The 19,983-nt window shown below is 43.6% G+C and overlaps 1 protein-coding gene across 1 annotated transcript in view; it reads right to left on the bottom strand.

Moving 5' to 3' along the window:
- CRYBG3 (crystallin beta-gamma domain containing 3) overlaps positions 1-19,983 on the bottom strand; it is a 198,667-nt gene that overhangs the window by 152,578 nt on the left and 26,106 nt on the right. Inside the window, exon 2 of the mRNA XM_040423276.1 lies at positions 1,345-1,414. Coding sequence (XP_040279210.1) covers positions 1,345-1,414 — 70 coding nt within the window. The remainder of the gene's footprint in view (positions 1-1,344; positions 1,415-19,983) is intronic.

The following is a 19,983-nucleotide window of genomic DNA, read 5'->3' as shown; positions in this document are numbered from 1 at the left end:
ACTCTAAAGAGCAATATCCCAAGAAGGCTTCCCCGTCGGCCGCCCCAGACCCAGCAATACATTCACAGAGCTACGTGTCTCATCAAAGAAAATAACCTGCCTCATTTTATAAGAGAGTATTTTATATAGAACAGAATATTCAGGCTGCACTTACCTGCGCCAATGTAAGGAGCACTCCAGGCAAAACTGATATACTGGGGAGATTTACTATTCAAAATGTGCCATTATTTGCACCAAAAAGAACCTGACCTACATGCTTTCCACCATATTTACTGACTATTTTAGACATTTTTTTAATTTTTGTGATTCATCCAACAATGGTGTGTGGTTTAACAGACATGGGAGTGGCTTAGTAGAAAGGGAGTGGTTTAGAGTAAATGGGAGTGGCTTATAGGAAATAGGAGTGGCTTAGAGGCAACATTGACCAAAAATTTGGCACATTTTTTGGGTAAACTAATCATACAAAAGTCCATAGGTGTGCCAGCATCAGCCATTGTGATACATCTGGTGTAGAGCTGAAACAATTACTTGATTGAATCGAGTCATTCTACACAAAAATTTGTTTGTGTCATGTGACCATGGAGCGGGTGTGAAGTGCTTGCTATTACTCACCGCTCCGTGGTCACTTGCCGGCCCATAACGCGCTGCACTTTCCTCCTGATACATCGTCAGGGCACTGTGTGACGACAGTGCAGCGCACGGAGAAGAAGATGAAGGAGCTGTGAAGCTGCGCCCTTACAGGAGAGGTAAGTATTTTATTTCACTGGCGCAGAGGACATTGCTAGGAGGGAAAGATGGTGGCACTGGGGGCAAGCTGGTGGCACTAGGGGGAAAGCTGGTGGAACTGGGGGGGCACCTGATGGCAATGGGCAGCACCTGGTGGCACTGGGGGGCAAGCTGGTGGCACTGGGGGGGGAGGCAGCTGGTGGCACTGAGAGGGCAGCAGATGGCACTGAGGAGACAACAGATGGCACTGAGGGGGCAGCTGATGGCACTGAGGGGAGCCTGATGGCATGGGGGAACCTGATGGAATGGGGGGGGTAGCTGATGGCACAGGGGGGCTGTTGAGTTTTTATAAAGAAAAACATTCTTTTAATCGCTGGATTAATCGATAGAATACTTGATTACAAAAATAGTCGATTTACTTTAAGAAACTATCAGTAAATCTGTCCCACTGAGTTTTACTTAGTCAAGGGGCTGATGGGGAGAGGTGTATAACCCCAACAGTAAAAGAAAGAACTCCAAAAACACAGTAACGTATATATTATGTCAGAAACTCAACTATAATAGATTCGGCCCCCAAGGGACTGGGAAAGCAAATGTAAGTTTTCTATGGTGACCTACCGGTTCCAGCTCTGTTGATGGTAGGTCTTCATGCTTGTCAATGATCAGGTTGCTGTGATTATCTTCAAGTCTGGAAGACAAGGACATTGGATGGAATCAGTGCAGCTCATCAATCTATAAAGTCATTGGTACACTTAGCATCAAGGGGCCCCCAGTTATGCATGTGGCGCATCACCACAAAAAGTGCAGCAAACTCAACATGATAATACACAGGTAGCAACTTAACAAGATAATAGATACATAGCAATTCAGCATGATAAAACATATGCAGAAAATTCAACATGATAATACAAACATAGAAACACAAGAAACATAGAATGTGTCGGAAGATAAGAACCATTTGGCCCATCTAGTCTGCCCAACATACTGAATACTATGAATAGCCCCTGGCCCTATCATATATGAAGGATGGCCTTATGCCTATCCCATGCATGCTTAAACTCCTTCACTGTATTTGCAGCTACCACTTCTGCAGGAAGGCTATTCCATGCATCCACTACTCTCTCAGTGAAGTAATACTTCCTGATATTACTTTTAAACCTTTGCCCTCTAATTTAAAACTATGTCCTCTTGTAGCAGTTTTTCTTCTTTTTAATATTCTCTCCTCTTTTACCTTGTTGATTCCCTTTATGTATTTAAAAGTTTCTATCATATCCCCTCTGTCTCGTCTTTCTTCCAAGCTATACATGTTAAGGTCCTTTAATCTTTCCTAGTAAGTTTTATCCTGCAATCCATGTACTAGTTTAGTAGCTCTTCTCTGAACTCTCTCCAAAGTATCAATATCCTTCTGGAGATATGGTCTCCAGTACTGAGCACAATACTCCAAATGAGGTCTCACTAGTGCTCTGTAGAGTGGCAGGAGCACCTCCCTCTTTCTACTGGTAATGCCTCTCCCTATACACCCAAGCATTTTGCTAGCATTTCCTGCCGCTCTATGACATTGTCTGCCTACCTTTAAGTCTTCTGAAATAATGACCCCTAAATCCCTTTCCTCAGATACTGAGGTTAGGACTGTATCACTGATTTTATATTCTGCTCTTGGGTTTTTACGCCCCAGGTGCATTATCTATCCCAGGTGCACTTATCAACATAAAATTTTAGTTGCCAGATTTTTGACCATTCCTCTAGTTTTCCTAAATCCTTTTCCATTTGGTGTATCCCTCCAGGAACATCAACCCTGTTACAAATCTTTGTGTCATCAGCAAAAAGACACACCTTACCATCGAGGCCTTCCGCAATTTCGCTGATAAAGATATTAAACAATATGTGTCCCAAAACAGATCCCTGAGGTACCCCACTGGTAACAAGACCATGGTCTGAATATACTCCATTGACTAGAACCCTCTGTTGTCTGTCCTACAGCCACTAACTAATCCATTCAACAATATGGGAGTCCAAGCCCAAAGACTGCAATTTATTGATAAGCCGTCTATGTGGGACAGTATCAAAAGCCTTACTAAAGTCTAGATAAGCGATGTCTACTGCACCTCTGCCATCTATTATTTTAGTCACCCAATCAAAAAAATCAATAAGATTAGTTTGACATGATCTCCCTGAAGTAAACCCATGCTGTTTTTCATCTTTCAATCCATGGGATTTTAGATGTTCCACAATCCTCTCCTTAAGTATGGTTTCCATTAATTTCCCCACTATTGATGTCAGGCTTACTGGCCTATAGTTGCCCGATTCCTCCCTACTACCTTTTTTGTGAATGGGCACAACATTTGCCAATTTCCAATCTTCTGGGACGACTCCTGTTCCCAGTGATTGGTTAAATAAATCTGTTAATGGTTTTGCTAGTTTGCCGCTGAGCTCTTTTAATAGCTTTGGGTGTATCCCATCAGGCCCCTGTGACTTATTTGCATTAATTTTAGACAGCTGACTTAGAACCTCTTTCTCTGTTAAGACACATGCATCAAAAGATTGATTAGTCTTCTTTCCTAACTGAGGTCCTTTTCCTTCATTTTCCTTTGTAAAAACTGAACAGAAGTATTCATTGAGGCAGTCAGCTAGTTCTTTATCTTCTTCCATATACCTTCCTTCTTTTGTTTTTAATTTGGTAATTCCTTGTTTTAGTTTCCTTTTTTATTTATGTATCTGAAGAATGTCTTATCGCCTTTTTTCACTGACTGAGCTAATTTCTCTTCTGCCTGTGCTTTAGAAGCTCTTATAACTTGTTTGGCCTCTCTGCCTAATCTTATAAATTTGCATGTCATCCTCGTTTGTTTGTTTTTTTTATAATTACTAAATGCTATCTTTTTGTTTTTAATGATTTTGGCCACTTCTGCTGAGTACCACAGTGGTCTCTTCCTTTTTTTACTTTTACTGACAAGGCTAATGCAATTTTCTGTTGCCTTCAATAGTGCCACTTTTAAGTAGTCCCATTTCTCCTGGACTCCATTGAAACTGTTCCAATCTGATAGGGACTCGTATACCACTAATCTAATTTTAGAAAAGTCAGTTTTTCTAAAATCTAAAACTTTTGTTTTTGTGTGGTGTGACTCAGTCACTGTACTTATAGTAAACCACACTGACTGGTGATCACTAGATCCCAAGCTTTCCCCTACAGTAATATCATATACCAAATTCCCATTTGTGAATACTAAATCTAAAATGGCCTCCTTTCGAGTTGGCTCCTCAACTACTTGCTGTAGAGATAATCCTAGTAGGGAATTTAGAATATCTGCACTCCTGGCAGAACTAGCTATTTTGGTTTTCCAGTTTACATCAGGAAGATTAAAGTCTCCCATAATGATAACTTCCCTCTTCAATGTCATTTTAGCTATTTCCTCAACTAGTAGATCATCCAATTCTTTGACTTGGCTAGGTGGTCTATATATCACACCTACATGAGTTACCTTAGTATTATCAAGCTGCAAGGTAACCCAAACGGACTCTAAATTGGTCTCGCTAACTTGTATCAAATTAGATTTCATGCTAACTTTCAAATACAGGGCCACCCCTCCCCCTTCTTGCCTTCTCTGTCTTTCCTGTATAGAGAGAACCCTGGTATTGTTATATCCCAGTCATTACTCCTATTGAACCACGTCTCAGTAACAGCCACTAAATCTATATTCTCAGATTATCACGGTCGGCGTGGCTATCACATACGTGACACAGAGGGAGGGAACGAGGAAGGCCCTGCCCAAGTGAGAGGGAAGATGGTGACCCCTGACTCACCTGGCGGCTGGCACCTGGCTGCCCTGACGTCCCTAGACGGGTTCCTCACCCGTACGCCGATCACGTGCCTAAAGCCCTGGCTTTCCCTGAGCTGAGCCCTAGGTAGTGAACAGGGCGATGGGAACACTAGTCCGCACCACTAACTCTAAGGGAAAACACCAAGGGGAGGACAGACAACACGGACTCAACATATATTCCCAGGTGGGCGACGACAGGAGACAACAATAAGCCCAACAGGGATCCGGAGGGTAGCTCTCAGGAACGACAACCAGGATAACCACTCCAGTGGGTCAGTATAGATGTCCAGGCAGGAAGCTCTATAACTGGCAACTAGAGAAGTGTGAGGGGAGAATATAAGGAGGTAGGGAGTGGCAGACAAGAAACAGCTGAGGAGGAGAAGCTACGGATCCCTGAGAGAGACAAAAAGGATAGCAAGGCAAACACAGAAAACAATCACAAAGAAACAACGTGATCTTTCGATATAGAGCGCGCAGCCACCCGCTGCGACTTCCTGACCCCGGGTATAACGGAGTCAGACGTGGCTCTTGATACCCTCGTGACAGTACCCCCCCTTTCACGAGGGGCCTCCGGACACTCAGGACCAGGTCTCTCCGGATGAGAGGCATGGAAAGTCTGAATTAACCTGTTGGCGTTTACCTCTGACGCTGGAACCCACATTCTTTCCTCGGGACCGTAACCCCTCCAAAGCACCAGATACTGAAGAGAGCGGCGGACCCGACGAGAATCAACAATTCTGGCTATTTGAAACTCCAGATTACCAGCCACAATGACAGGAGGAGGTGGCAGCGGCGATGGTTCTAGAGGTGGAACATACTTCTTGAGTAACGATTTATGGAAGACGTTATGGATCTTAAAAGTCTGAGGTAACTCCAGGCGAAAAGCCACAGGGTTAATGACGGCTACTATTTTATAGGGACCAATGAACCTAGGACCCAGTTTCCAAGAAGGAACCTTCAACTTAATATTCCTAGTAGACAACCACACATAGTCATTCACTCCTAGGTCCGGACCTGGCGACCGTTTCTTATCGGCCATGCATTTATATTTACCACTCATCTTTTTCAAGTTAACTTGCACCTTCTGCCATACCGATGAAAGAGATGAAGAAAACCTTTCCTCTTCGGGAACCCCAGAAGACCCCCCCTCTTTGAAAGTACAAAATTGGGGATGAAAACCGTATGCACCAAGGAATGGTGACTTGCCAGTGGACTCCTGATAATGATTATTTATGGCAAACTCAGCTAACGGTAAATATGATGACCACAACTCTTGGTTTTCAGACACAAAACACCTTAAATATGTTTCTAGGTTTTGGTTGGTACGCTCAGTCTGTCCATTCGACTGAGCATGGAAAGCTGAGGAAAAGGACAAGTGAACCCCCAAACGGGAACAAAAAGCTTTCCAAAACTTAGAAATAAACTGGGTTCCCCAATCCGAAACCACATCGGAAGGGACCCCGTGAAGCTTCACGATTTCACTGATAAACACCTGAGCGAGAGTTTTAGCATTAGGAAGTGCGGGTAGCGCAATAAAGTGTACCATTTTGCTAAACCTGTCTACTACTACCAAGATAACAGTTTTACCCGCCGACAACGGTAAGTCAGTGATGAAATCCATTGACAGATGTGTCCATGGCCTATTGGGGATGAAAAGTGGCAATAAAGACCCTGCTGGACGTGTATGAGAGACTTTCGCGCGTGCACAAGTAGAACAAGTAGACACGAAATCCATTACATCCTGACGCAACCTTGGCCACCAAAAACGACGAGATAAAAGCTCCAAGGTTGCTTTACTACCCGGGTGTCCAGCAAGTGCCGAATTATGATGTTCTTTTAATAATTCAAGACGCAGGTTTAACGGTACAAACAATTTCTCTGAGGGGCAAGAGGCCGGGGCGTCCCCCTGAGCCTCTAACACCCTTCCCTCTAGAACAGAGTGTACAGCAGAGACAACCACTCTTCTTTGTAAAATAGGTACCGGATCACAAACATTACCCCCTCCAGGGAAACAACGAGATAATGCGTCTGCCTTGGTATTTTTTGCCCCAGGACGATAGGTGATTACAAAGTTAAATCTGGTAAAGAATAGCGACCACCTAGCTTGTCTAGGGGTGAGACGCTTAGCCGATTCTAGGTACAGAAGGTTCTTGTGATCCGTAATCACCGTGACGGGGTGGATTGCTCCCTCTAAGAAGTGACGCCACTCTTCAAGCGCCAGTTTAATCGCCAACAATTCCCTATTTCCAATATCATAATTCTTCTCCGCAGAAGATAATTTTTTGGAAAAGAAAGCGCAAGGACGCCATTTGCCAGGAGACGGACCCTGAGACAATACAGCTCCCACTCCCACCTCTGACGCATCTACCTCGACAATAAAAGGCTGGGAGACATCAGGTTGAATTAGAACAGGTGCCGAGGTAAACCTCTCCTTTAGAGAGGAAAATGCATCTTTAGCGGCGTCAGACCATTTGGAAAAATCCGTCCCCTTCCTAGTCATATCGGTAAGGGGTTTAACGATCACTGAATAATTTTTAATGAACTTTCTATAGAAATTAGCGAAACCCAAAAACCGTTGTAGGGCTTTAAGGTTCTCAGGAAGATCCCAATCTAAAATTGCCTGGACCTTCCCCGGATCCATGCGGAAACCTGAAGCAGATAATAGATATCCCAGGAACTGTAATTCCTGAACAGCGAAGACACATTTTTCAATTTTCGCATATAATTTATTCGTCCGTAGGACCTGCAGTACTTGCCTGACATGCACCTCATGTGTTTTCAGATCAGCCGAATAAATTAAGATATCATCTAGGTATATGACTACAAACCTGCCGATGAGATGACTAAAAATATCATTAACGAAATGTTGGAAGACAGCAGGGGCATTGGTCAGACCGAAAGGCATAACTAGATTTTCATAATGCCCCTCAGGGGTGTTAAAAGCTGTCTTCCACTCATCCCCTTCCCTGATACGAATCAGATTGTAGGCCCCCCTAAGATCAAGTTTGGAGAACCACTTAGCACCCGCAATCTAATTAAAAAGGTCAGGAATGAGAGGAAGAGGGTATGGGTCACGGATGGTTATCTGGTTTAACTCACGGAAATCTAAGCAAGGACGCAGGCCCCCATCTTTCTTTTTAACAAAGAAAAACCCTGCAGCCACGGGTGAAGAAGAGGGTCTGATGTGTCCCTTAGCCAGACTCTCGGAGATATAATCTTTCATGGCTTGTCTCTCGGGACCCGAAAGATTATACAACCTGGACTTGGGTAATTTTGCCCCGGGAATCAGGTTAACCGGGCAATCATAAGGACGATGAGGTGGTAGTTTCTGACAACCCTTTTCAGAAAAAACGTCCTCAAAGTCCGAAATAAATGTAGGTAGGGAAGCTATGGAGGCGATTAAGCAATTGTTATTTAAGCAATTCTCTCTGCAATGCTCACTCCACTCCAATATCTCCCTGGCCTGCCAATCCACCACTGGATTGTGCGCTACCAACCAGGGAAGACCCAATACCACCGGAGAGGGAAGGCCCTCCAGAACGTAACATGCAAGACACTCATTATGGTGGTCCCCTACCCGAAGGTGTAAATTACGAACAATGTGGGTGAGGTTTCTCTGAGACAGAGGAGCAGAATCTATAGCGAATACGGGAATAGGTCTCTGCAGCGTACAGAGAGACAAACCCATAGTGCGGGCAAAATGGGCATCAATCAAGTTTACCCCTGCTCCACTGTCTAGAAAAACAGAAATAGACTCTGTCTTAACACCAAAAACAATGACCGCTGGTAACACAAATTGAGATGTTCGTATGGAGGAAACGTATACCCCCCGGCTGACATCCTCCGCACAGCCCGGGGTTAGTAGTTTTCCGACGGTCTTTTGTTTTTGAGAAAGGAGGGACAGACATTAATGAAATGACCCCTCCCCCCACAGAAAAAACAAGCCCCCCCCCTACGGCGAACTTCGGGAGGACGGACCTGACGAGAAGTTCCGCCTAGCTGCATAGGCTCATCTAAGTCAGTACAGGCTGACTGTTGCTTGGGAGAGGTAACCAATTGCTCCGGAATTTTTGATCTCTCCCTAAGACGTCTATCTATTCTGATAGCGAGGGACATAACAGCATCAAGGGAAAGGGGGGTCTCATACAGCGCCAGTGCATCCTTAACCCTTTCAGATAACCCAGAGCAGAACTGACTCCTGAGAGCCGGGTCGTTCCACTGAGTATCCATGGCCCACCTACGGAACTCTGAGCAATATTCCTCTGCTGACCGATCTCCCTGTAGGAGTCTCCGTAACTTCGACTCAGCCAGGGCGACTCGTCAGGGTCATCATATATGAGACCCAAAGCCCCAAAAAATCCCTCCACTGACCGAAGGGCCTGAGAACCAGGGGGTAACGAGAACGCCCAGGATTGCGGATCCCCCTGAAGCAGGGAAATGACAATCCCTACCCGCTGTTCTTCATGACCTGAGGAGTAAGGGCGCAACTTAAAATATAATTTGCAGGCCTCACGGAACGTCGCAAATTTGTCCCTTCCCCCAGAAAATCTGTCGGGAAGAGCAACCTTGGGTTCAGTGACAACCTGGTTACCCATAGCAACCGCTGGGGGTGCGGTCTGCTGCATTTGCTGCTGTTGTTGGAGAACAGACGCCTTCAATCCTGCCACCTCCAAAGACAGGCTTTGAAGCTGTTCTGCCAAGGCATCAATAGGATCCATATTGGATTCTAAGTAGAGAGAGAAAAAAAAAAAAAACAACAAACAAAAAATTAAATAAAAATTTATTTATTTTTTATTTATTTTTTCTCAAAAAGTAAGGGCCAGTTATAATATCACGGTCGGCGTGGCTATCACATACGTGACACAGAGGGAGGGAACGAGGAAGGCCCTGCCCAAGTGAGAGGGAAGATGGTGACCCCTGACTCACCTGGCGGCTGGCACCTGGCTGCCCTGACGTCCCTAGACGGGTTCCTCACCCGTACGCCGATCACGTGCCTAAAGCCCTGGCTTTCCCTGAGCTGAGCCCTAGGTAGTGAACAGGGCGATGGGAACACTAGTCCGCACCACTAACTCTAAGGGAAAACACCAAGGGGAGGACAGACAACACGGACTCAACATATATTCCCAGGTGGGCGACGACAGGAGACAACAATAAGCCCAACAGGGATCCGGAGGGTAGCTCTCAGGAACGACAACCAGGATAACCACTCCAGTGGGTCAGTATAGATGTCCAGGCAGGAAGGTCTATAACTGGCAACTAGAGAAGTGTGAGGGGAGAATATAAGGAGGTAGGGAATGGCAGACAAGAAACAGCTGAGGAGGAGAAGCTACGGATCCCTGAGAGAGACAAAAAGGATAGCAAGGCAAACACAGAAAACAATCACAAAGAAACAACGTGATCTTTCGATATAGAGCGCGCAGCCACCCGCTGCGACTTCCTGACCCCGGGTATAACGGAGTCAGACGTGGCTCTTGATACCCTCGTGACACAGATGCCATTATATCCTCAAGTTCATTGATCTTATTCCCTAAACTGCGAGCATTTGTAGACAAGAATCTGAGCTTGTCATTTCTTAACCTTTGTGCTACTGGCATCCTCTGGCATTGTTCCGGATTATCACTCTTTTGCCCCCCTTTCCTAGTTTAAATGCTCCTTAGCAAATACTTGGAACTGTTCACTGAGGACATTCTTTCCCTTGAGAGAAAGATGCAAACCATCTTTCTTGTACAGTTCTTTTCCATTCCAACGAGAGCTAATATGAGACACAAAGCCAAACCCTTGGTTCAGACACCATTCACCAAGCCATGCATTAATTCCTTAATGCGCATCTTCTTGTCATGCTGAAGGTTATGCACAGACAAAACTGCAAAGAATGAAACAGTTGATGCAACCTCTCGTATATCATTTCCAAGTGTATGAAAAGCTTCCTTCACCTTTGAAACCTCATTGCAAGCCAGATCATTTGTTCCAAGATGGACAATAACATCCACCTCCCTTTCCTGCTTTGCTTGCCTAACAATATTAAGGATCCGTCGTCTATCCCTGCTAGCGGTAGCACCAGGGAGACATCTCACAACACCATTCTCCTGAAACTTCACACCTCTTATGATGGAATCGCCCACCAACAGCTGCTTACTATCAGTCCTCACCTTCTCCTTTTTGTCTTTTGCATACTTTAGGCATGGGAGATGATTGTTTCTCACCCACTGTGCTTCAGCCATCCTCCATGTTGCTCTTGCACTCTGAAAGTGCTGCAAATGAATTATGGAGAGCCACAGACTGTGGGACATGTCTTCCATCAACAACTCTCAGTCTACCAGAACCTACAGTAACCCATCTCCCTATTCTAGGGGGCCTCTGTGGCAGTGGCACTGCAATGTTCTCAGCCTGAGTTTGTTTAACGGTTAATTTACAAATATCAGATTTTAAAAATGAGATTTCCTGCTGCATTATGGAGAGCTGTCTACAGATCAGTATCCAAACCTCCGAAAAGTGGAACCTGAAATAAAAGCACAACAATTCCTGCACAGAACCAGATCTGCCAATTTAAAGAGGGGAAAGATTATAAACAAACAAATCTTGGAAATCAAAAATCAGCACTTGGAAATATCAGCAAGCTATAATTAGGCAAGCTAATACTATGTGGCTATATATACACACACTCCCACAAAAGCTCCTCCCCCAACAACAAATTTAACACCTTAATCACCTATGCTCATTTGCAATCAGACAATAGTGATAACCTGTCTAACAGCCACAAATTCAACATGATAATACAAAAGCCACAAATTCAACATGATAATACATACAGATGGAGACGTTTAAAACTTGAGTGTGATATCACGTTACAAAAGCCATTGAAAGTTATTGAAAAAGTCAATTAGAAGTTTCTTGACATTGTTTACTTAACTCGTTAAGAGTCAAGATCATGTTTCTATCTGTATGTTAAAAAAAAAGCAAAACAGCAGCACTCTCAATTGATGAAAAAATAGGAACGTTTTGTCACCCATGTGGACGTGACGTTTCGGCTCAAACACTAGAGCCTTCCTCAAGCTCTAATGTTTGAGCCGAAACGTCGCGTCCACATGGGTGAATAAACGTTCCTATTTTTTCATCAGTTGAGAGTGCTGCTGTTTTGCTTCTTTTTTTTTTAGGCTTGCACCTCTGCTATTATTATTATTATCATTTTTTGTCTGGTGCTGCCATTTTTCCATTATACATCTGTATTTAACAACTCAACAAGATAATACATACTTAGTGACTGAACATGATAACAAGTATCGAGAAACTAAACATGATAATATGGTACATATATGACAAACTCAACATGGGAATACATACATAGCAACTAACATGATAATACTTTCAATTGCTTACAGAGTTTTTTCATGATTATGTCCACAGGTTTTTAAACAAGTCGATATAGGAAATGCTACACAGTTGATTTTATGAGAAGATGCAAGAACTGTACAGATACTGTGCCTTCTCCCTGCTCAGTGCCATCCATTTGATAGCAGTTGTACTTGGTATCGTGCTCTGCCCCATTCACTTCTAGGAGGCTGAGCTGCGCCTAGGTCATGTGACTGATGAATATGACGTCACTGGTCTAGGAGAAGCAGAGAGAAGGCTGCGGCGCTACTGTGAGTGCCAGTGCCTTCTCAAACAACGGATTGGTAGGGGTCCCGGATTTCAGACTCCCACCAATCAGATACTGATGACCTATCCAGAGGATAGGTCATTAGTACAAAAGTCTTGCAAAACCCCTTTAAGGGGGTCTGCACACAATGTGGATTATGCGTTTTTTTTCTGCGTGGATTTTGTGCAAAAAAACGCAGTGTAATACAGTACTAGTAAAGTCTATTCAATCAGACATATCTCATGTACACTCTGCTGTTTTGCTTAGTTGCAGACACTGACTTGTCTTACGGATTTTTAAATGTCAATTGTTCATGTGATTTCGCACCTTCTGTAGAGCGGATTTCCCGACTTCAATGGGGTTGTTAACAGAAACAGAAAATCAGCACCAAAAATTGCAAACAAAATAGACAAAAACACACCAAAACCGTGCTAAATATTGTGGATTTATGTGTTTTTTTAAATGTGATTTGTAGATTCTCTGCACACAAATCTGCACCGTGTGCAGGCTCCCTGACTGGCTAAATATCCGTCTTCAGCCTACAGAAGGCCTGCATGGGGCGCCGCGTGCTGTAAACCCTGGAACGGGCCGTTATCACTGTGACATCCAGTAAAATAGGATGGAATCTGGCAGGTTCAGCGCTCAGATAACCCAAACTGACCTCATTAAAACACAAGCTGGCTTCTCCCAATCCACAAACAAGTTTATCAAGAGGCCGCTCCTATATTTCTAACTTGGAGAATATTTTTTTTCTTAGCATTCTTACAAACGTACAAAGATAATTATTCGAAATCTATCAAATAAAGGATTGTAAATGAATATACTGCACATAAAGGATGATGTATATAAAAACACCACCAGCAAATGGTCACATGATGCAAAGAGGATCCGGTTTCCACCGCCAGGGGTGCACCACCAATGAGGCCAGGTGAGGCAATCGCCTCAGGCGGCACCAGTTAGGGGCAAGAGGGGGGCAGCAGAAGGGCCATGGGCAATGAGCGCTTTCATTGTGGCAAAGGGGTTAGGTTAAGAAATTGGCATTGGGCGGGGGGAGCCGTTTTTAGTTTTCGCCTCAGGCAGCAGAAAGGCTAGGTGCACCCCTGTCCACTGCGGCCGGTCATTGGCTGCGGCAACGTCAAACCGGAGGTTTTCAGTAAGGGAGCAAAGCAAAGAATTGCAGTCCAGGAGGAGAAGGCACCGGGAACCAGCACCGGGAAGCAGGTAAGTAATCTTCCATTTACAAATCTGGCCAAGTGGGGGGATTGGGCAAAAAAAAAAACACTACATCCCTAAACATCATTGCTGGAGACCAGCATACAGTGAAGGACCCGGGAAAGTAAGGTTATTATTATTTTATATTTTATACAGTTTTACATTTTTAGGTTAAAAAAAATCTCAACCCCTTTAAGGATCTGTAGGCAGGTTAGAATGTTCTATTTCAGGAGGCAGGCTGCGTGCACTTGTTTTAAAATTAATAGTACTGGAAAACCCCTTTAAGGCTGTGTAGGCACACAACCCATTGACAAGGGGAATAATAACACCCAGCTGACAATTTATTCATACATTTCCAGGAGGAATAACGGAGAAGCAGCACAATGCAAAGATCTAAGAAAAGGTGCTCCATAATTGTTATTCTTCGTTAATACAAGTATGTACTAAAATAGCCATGCAATTCAGCTCTCTTTCCAATCTGCATACCTTTTTTTCCCAGAGTAGCATTGCCCGGCCCATAAGACTCCTTACGTCTACTAGACGCCCTCCATAAAATAGGCATGTCAGAAGAGCTGAGCGTTCCCTATTAATGCCTCTGTGAAATCTGGATACAACCCTTATGTGGACTGAAACTGCGGTCAAAACTTTCATTTAGGCCTCATGCACGTGACCGTGTCCACACTCTGGTGGTCTGCAAACCACAGATCCGAAAAACATGGACACCTTCCGAGTGCCATCTGCATATTTCTCACTCTCATAACTAGAAATTACTATTTTTCTCCAGAACACGGACAAGAATAGGACATGTTCTATGTGTGGCAATGTGAACATTGAGGTGTTGTTTCCCCAGGTTCCAGTCCGGGACTTGAGGCATGCTCATGTCCAGGGATCCTATTTAATCCTGCTACTGGATCCTGGGTGTGTCTCACTCTGGAGAGTGTGCAGACAGAGGCCTGGTGAGGCTCTGTCAGTGTGGTCTCAGCTGGGCAAGGCTGAGGGGCCACGAGGCTATGCAATAGCCTGGACTTTGAGGGACTCAGCGACACCCTGGAACAAGCATTGAAAGGTCAGAGTCAGGAGACCACAAACCCCTCCAAAGGTACTGCATTTGTTACAGCCTGAGGGCTGGTGGACTGTATGTCTGGGGTAAGCCGCATCTGGTTCCATGTGGGAACGTTATCGTATAGCTGAGTTAGGGATACGATGTTTATTATGTTTAGGTAGAGCCCAGACGGGCAGGCTTTTGTTTTATGCCATGTTGTGTATGAAGAGTGTAAAATAAATTGCACTGTTTGGACCTAAAACCCAGTGGTTATGAAGATCATTGTGAGAATGACCCCCGAATAAAAGGCGATCCCTTACATATGATTTGCAGAACGGACATATGGATGCAGACAGAATGTGATAAGCACACATGACATCTGTCTGCTGTGCGTTTTACTTTGCGGACCCATAGAAATGAATGGGCCCCTGTGCCGGGATCAGACACGGATACAAAATACAGTCATTTGCATGAGGCCTGAATTTCTACTAATCACCCTGCATTTTCTTTCCTTCCAGACTTTCTATATATTTCAGCAAAAGCCTGAGTTAGGGTTGTCCCACAAAAAATATTCAGCATTTTTCAAACCAGCACCTGGATCTGAACATTTTTGTAATTGCATGTAATTGCCCACTGAAAAACATAAACATATCTGTATAGCGCCACCTGCTGTTTGCCTTTTTTCCTAATTTCTCTGTCCTGCTGACTGAGATGGAAGCACATGCTGAGTTCCATCCTTCAGCTGCAGCAGAAAGGACACAACCCCTGATAAAGAAAACGCCCACAAAGCTACCAGCTTGAAATAAATCTAGCAGAGCAATTGGAGCAATGAATGTGCTATATGATATTGGATAATTTTTTTACATTAATCATGGCATAACCCCCTGTAATCTATGCAATCTGTAAAAAGAACATAGGCATAGAGAAAATCACAGCTCGGATTCAGCTGTATCAAGTGCAGGACCGGTGGGCTACAATGTATCCAAGGGCAACGAGAAGAAACAACTATTGTGCCCGGATGGTATAGTCTTCACAATTTTAGGCGTTCTACGTGGAAATGTCATCAGGAATTAAAATGTGTTGGCTGAACTTCACATCTGCTTTTCATCTTGGATTACATTTCTCCTTCTGAGGCGAAACCCATGAAGTGAAGGTGCCCGATTTCCTGACCCACCCATGTAATGAGCGCTGAACATAAACATACAGTATGGAATTCATGGCCTTGTTCTACCGTGTGAGTCACTATGTAACTTTTCAGCCTGTGGCTCCAGGTAAAAGGTTTTTCTGGCAAGCTGGGGTAACAATAGAACGTGTGCTTTGATCACATTTTCTCAACACAACAAAGAAGTTGTCATTTTTTTCCCTAGAAACTTATGAAAACGTTGTAGATTACTTTAAAAATAAATTGCTATTGTTGCATTTTCTTTTCCAATTAGTAAACTGATTCATTAGCACCTAAAAACATTGGGTCAACCCCCAAAATCCTACTCCCCAGATTGCTAAGCCCGAGAAGCTGAGACATGAGGAGATGTTTGATGGGGACCTCACTACAACTTGTCTCGTCTGTGACATGGAAGGAACTTTGTGCTCATGATCAATGGTGGCTTTCACTACACAAATACAAAAACAGCAGCTTAAAGGAGTTGTTCCAACTGCTGGGGCACCTTCTGATCAAGAGTAGGGGGGTCCGTGTTCCCACGTTTGTATGGCGTGGCGGACACACATGCACACCGTGTATCGGAGATAGCCAAGTGCTTGTGCTCTGTTATCTCCAGTAGTCCCATACAATTGAGTGAAGCAATGGAGAAACATGGGTGTCTGCTGCTCCAATCAAACGAGGAACCATGGACCCCCCCCCCCCCCCATTCAATCATAAAACATTTGAATCCAATTCAGTACTTGTTCCAAAAGAATTGATCATTTTAATTTCATTATTTTGCATGATTCAGACAATCTTTTTTTGTCTCACAAAACATTAAGCAAAGGGTGTTCCATGAATGAGATCATCAGTGATCAGGTCAAGGGTGGACACCAACAGAGGGCACACAATACATGGCCTCCTTAATTTTCTGTATTTGATGGTACATATGGTATGTCAGACCCTGAGCCTACCTGTCTGAAGCCCTCTTGTGATATCACAGTTGTATACCTTGTTTTAACGCATTTGTTATGTCACAGAAGCTGACAGCCATTTACCTCTCCGAAAACTCACTTGTGATGTCAAACCTGACATAAAAAGAGAGATATGAGATCTGCACACCCTAAGTGGTGGGTGCTCGTAGAGGATATGCGTCAGTTGATTCCTAGGAGAAATCCACGGCACACCATATGTTCTTCATCAGATAGTGTTTTTAGATTTCTCCTAGGAAACCTGACATAAAGACATTTGTGATGTCACAACTTCAGAAAAACTGTTGTGATACCACATCATCCAATTCATCAGAGGGACATTTGTGATGTCACAGCTTCCAAAACGCTCTTGTGATGTCAGAACAGATAACCTGTCAGAAGGACACCTGTGATGTCACAGCTGCCTATACACGCTTGTGATGTCATAGCAGCTAACCTGATAGAAATACATTTGTGATGTCATAGCAGCTAACCTGACAGAGGGACAGTAAAACTGTACATGGGCTCTTTGATTGACAGCTGCTGATTTGATGAAGGCAGCTCATGGCTTTACAGAAAAACCCTCACTGCAATATAAATCCATCAGTAATTATGAATAGAGATGAGCGAATTTCATATTTTGGTGGTAGAAGCAGAATTGAGTTATGAATTCCGTTACCACGGACCATAACGCAATTCTATGACGGAATGCATAACAGAATGCCTTTAGAGGTATTCCATTATTTATTTCGTCATAATAGAAATCTATCCCCTGCATAACGGAAACGGTACGGATCCGTTTTTCAGCCCATAGACTTCTATTATGACAGAATGAATAACGGAATGCCTCTAAAGGCATTCCGTTATACATTCCGTCATAGAATTGCGTAACGGAATCCATAACGCAATTCTGCTTTTACCACCAAACGAAGCGTGAATGAATTTCATAACATGAAATTCGCTTATCTCTAATTATGATACATGGATAGAAAGAAGCTCTAATAAAATACAATACAGAAGATCTTACTTCAAGTGCTTGGATCTGCCAAGAAATATCTAATGTTGATGGCCACATTAAAGGAGTTTTCTGGGAATTTAATATTGATGGCCTATCCACAAAATAACCATCGATATCTTGATTCTTGGTGGTGTGACACCATACACCCTCACAATCAGCTTTTCTGCAGAAGCTCCAGAGCCAGAAGTCAGTGCCGGAACTACACAGCTGTGTCCATTGTGCAGTGGACAGAACTGGTAAATGCCCCATCACTCCCATTGCAGTCACCAGCTCTGTCCACCGCGCAATGAAGAGAGCTGTTTAGTTCTGGCACCGACTTCTGGCTACTGCAGAACAGCCAATCAGGGGTACGCGGAATTAGACCCCCGCCGATCAGATATTGATGACCCATCCTGAGGATAGGTCATCAATATTAAAATGCCCCCACTGAGGAACATTACATTTTCAGCAGATACATGTTACACTTTGTATAATAAAACTGATACAATTTTCCAATAATTGATACTTTCTGTATCAATTCCTCATTAATTTTAAAGATCTCTGCAGGCAGTCATGAAATAACAACCTATATTTACTTCTAGTGTGTAAAAAAAACTGATTCTGGCCAGGTGCATGTCTCAAGATAGCGTTCCAAACACCGAACTGTAATGAGCCGAGCAGCCTGTCTGATCATCACACGACCAAGGCAGATGTACCGATGAAATCACAGCAAGCAAAGGCCTTGGAAATTGTGAGAAACTGATACAGAAAGCATATTAAATAATTGTATAACTTCTTGCTCTTCATAGAATAACCATTCCTTGCTAATAGTTGCACAATAATTACAAATGCACTTGCTGCATGAAGACCGATTGCTAACATCAAATCTGTAGAACATGAGACCACATTAGTACAACTCACTCCGGTGTTGTCTACCTGTATGCATCCATTGTTCTACATACCAGTGACTGTTCAGAGCTATGTGGTTTCTGCAGTCTTGGAACAATCATTGTAAATATTTAACAACAGACTAAAGACTCATCTGTTTACCTAGACATGTCTTACATCTTAAAAGATCTCAGTGCCAGGATACTTCATGTTACTTTGTTTGGTCTTATAGACGGCTCTAGTTTAAGGGCCCTTTTACAACGCACGAAAATCAATTATCAGGAACAAATGTCCCAACAAACGTTCTTTCCTGATCAAAAACCAAGCCTTAAGGAGGAAACAACTGCCTGTAGAGCTCATAGACAGGACCGTGTGGAGGAACAGATCTGGAGGAGGGTAAAAAAACATTTCTGCCACACACAAAGTTCCCAAGAGCACAGTGGCCTCCATAATTCTTAAATGAAAGAAGTTCAGGAACAACCAGGACTCTTCCTAGAGCAGGCTACCACACCAAACTAAAGAAGCAGGGGTTGGGGAGGGAGGCCCCTGGTAAGAGAGGAGACCAAGAACCCAATGGCCACTTTGGCTGAACTCCAAAGATCCTGAGTCAACCATCACTGCAGCACAAGTATGGATTGACGAATTTCTGGCTCACACACATGATCAATTACAGACTGGGGGCTGCTATAAGGTAATGCTGCCAGTTTTATATCACTTTTGGAGGTGACAGGTTCCCTTTAATGAAAACCTGATTCAGAATGCTCTGGACCTCAGACCGGGCCAAAGTTTCATCTTCTAACAAGACAATAACCTTATGCACACAGCCAAGCATAAGCATAAGGTGTCCTTGAGTGGCTCAGCCAGAACCCTGACCTGAACCCAATCAAACAAGGAGGATCTGCAGAGAAAAATGGAAGAAAATCACCAAATCCAGGTGTGCAAACCTTGCGGCATCATACCCAAGAAGACTGGAGGCTGTAATCGCTGCCAAAGGTGCTCCAACTAAGAACTAAGTAAAGGGTATGTATAATTATGTCAATGCAAGAGTTTAGTTCTTCCATTTCAATGAATTAGCAAAGATTTCAAACATTCTGTTTTGACTTTGTCATTATGGGGCACTGAGTGCAGAAAGATGGTGAAAACGTTCTAATTTTTTTTTTCATAAGGTCACAACATACCAAAAAGGTGAAAAAATGTAAGAAATCTGAAGACTTTCTCAATACGTTATACTTATAATGTAATGTCCTATTCATTTTCAGAGACTTGCTTGCCTTCAGGTTTAGTATCTGAATTCTTTGTACTTATCATGTGAGATGGTCAGGTGATCCCTTCTAGAAAAATAATTAGCAAAATGTAAGGACGGATTATGTGATGGTCAAACTGGGCAACTGACCAGGGGTCTGATAATTGAGGGTCTTCCATCATCTCCCTTTAAAATCTTTCAAGCAACCAAATGTTTTGACGTGTAATATAATGGTGCCCGTAGACAACACACAGAGTTTATCCTCAGCTTGACCATTCTCTGTTTCTGATAGAGACAGGATGACACCAGCATCAC

This window comes from Bufo bufo, chromosome 3 (genome assembly GCF_905171765.1).
Source record: "Bufo bufo chromosome 3, aBufBuf1.1, whole genome shotgun sequence".
NCBI classification, from domain to species: Eukaryota; Metazoa; Chordata; class Amphibia; order Anura; family Bufonidae; genus Bufo; species Bufo bufo.
This window is presented reverse-complemented; position numbering and strand designations above follow the sequence as displayed.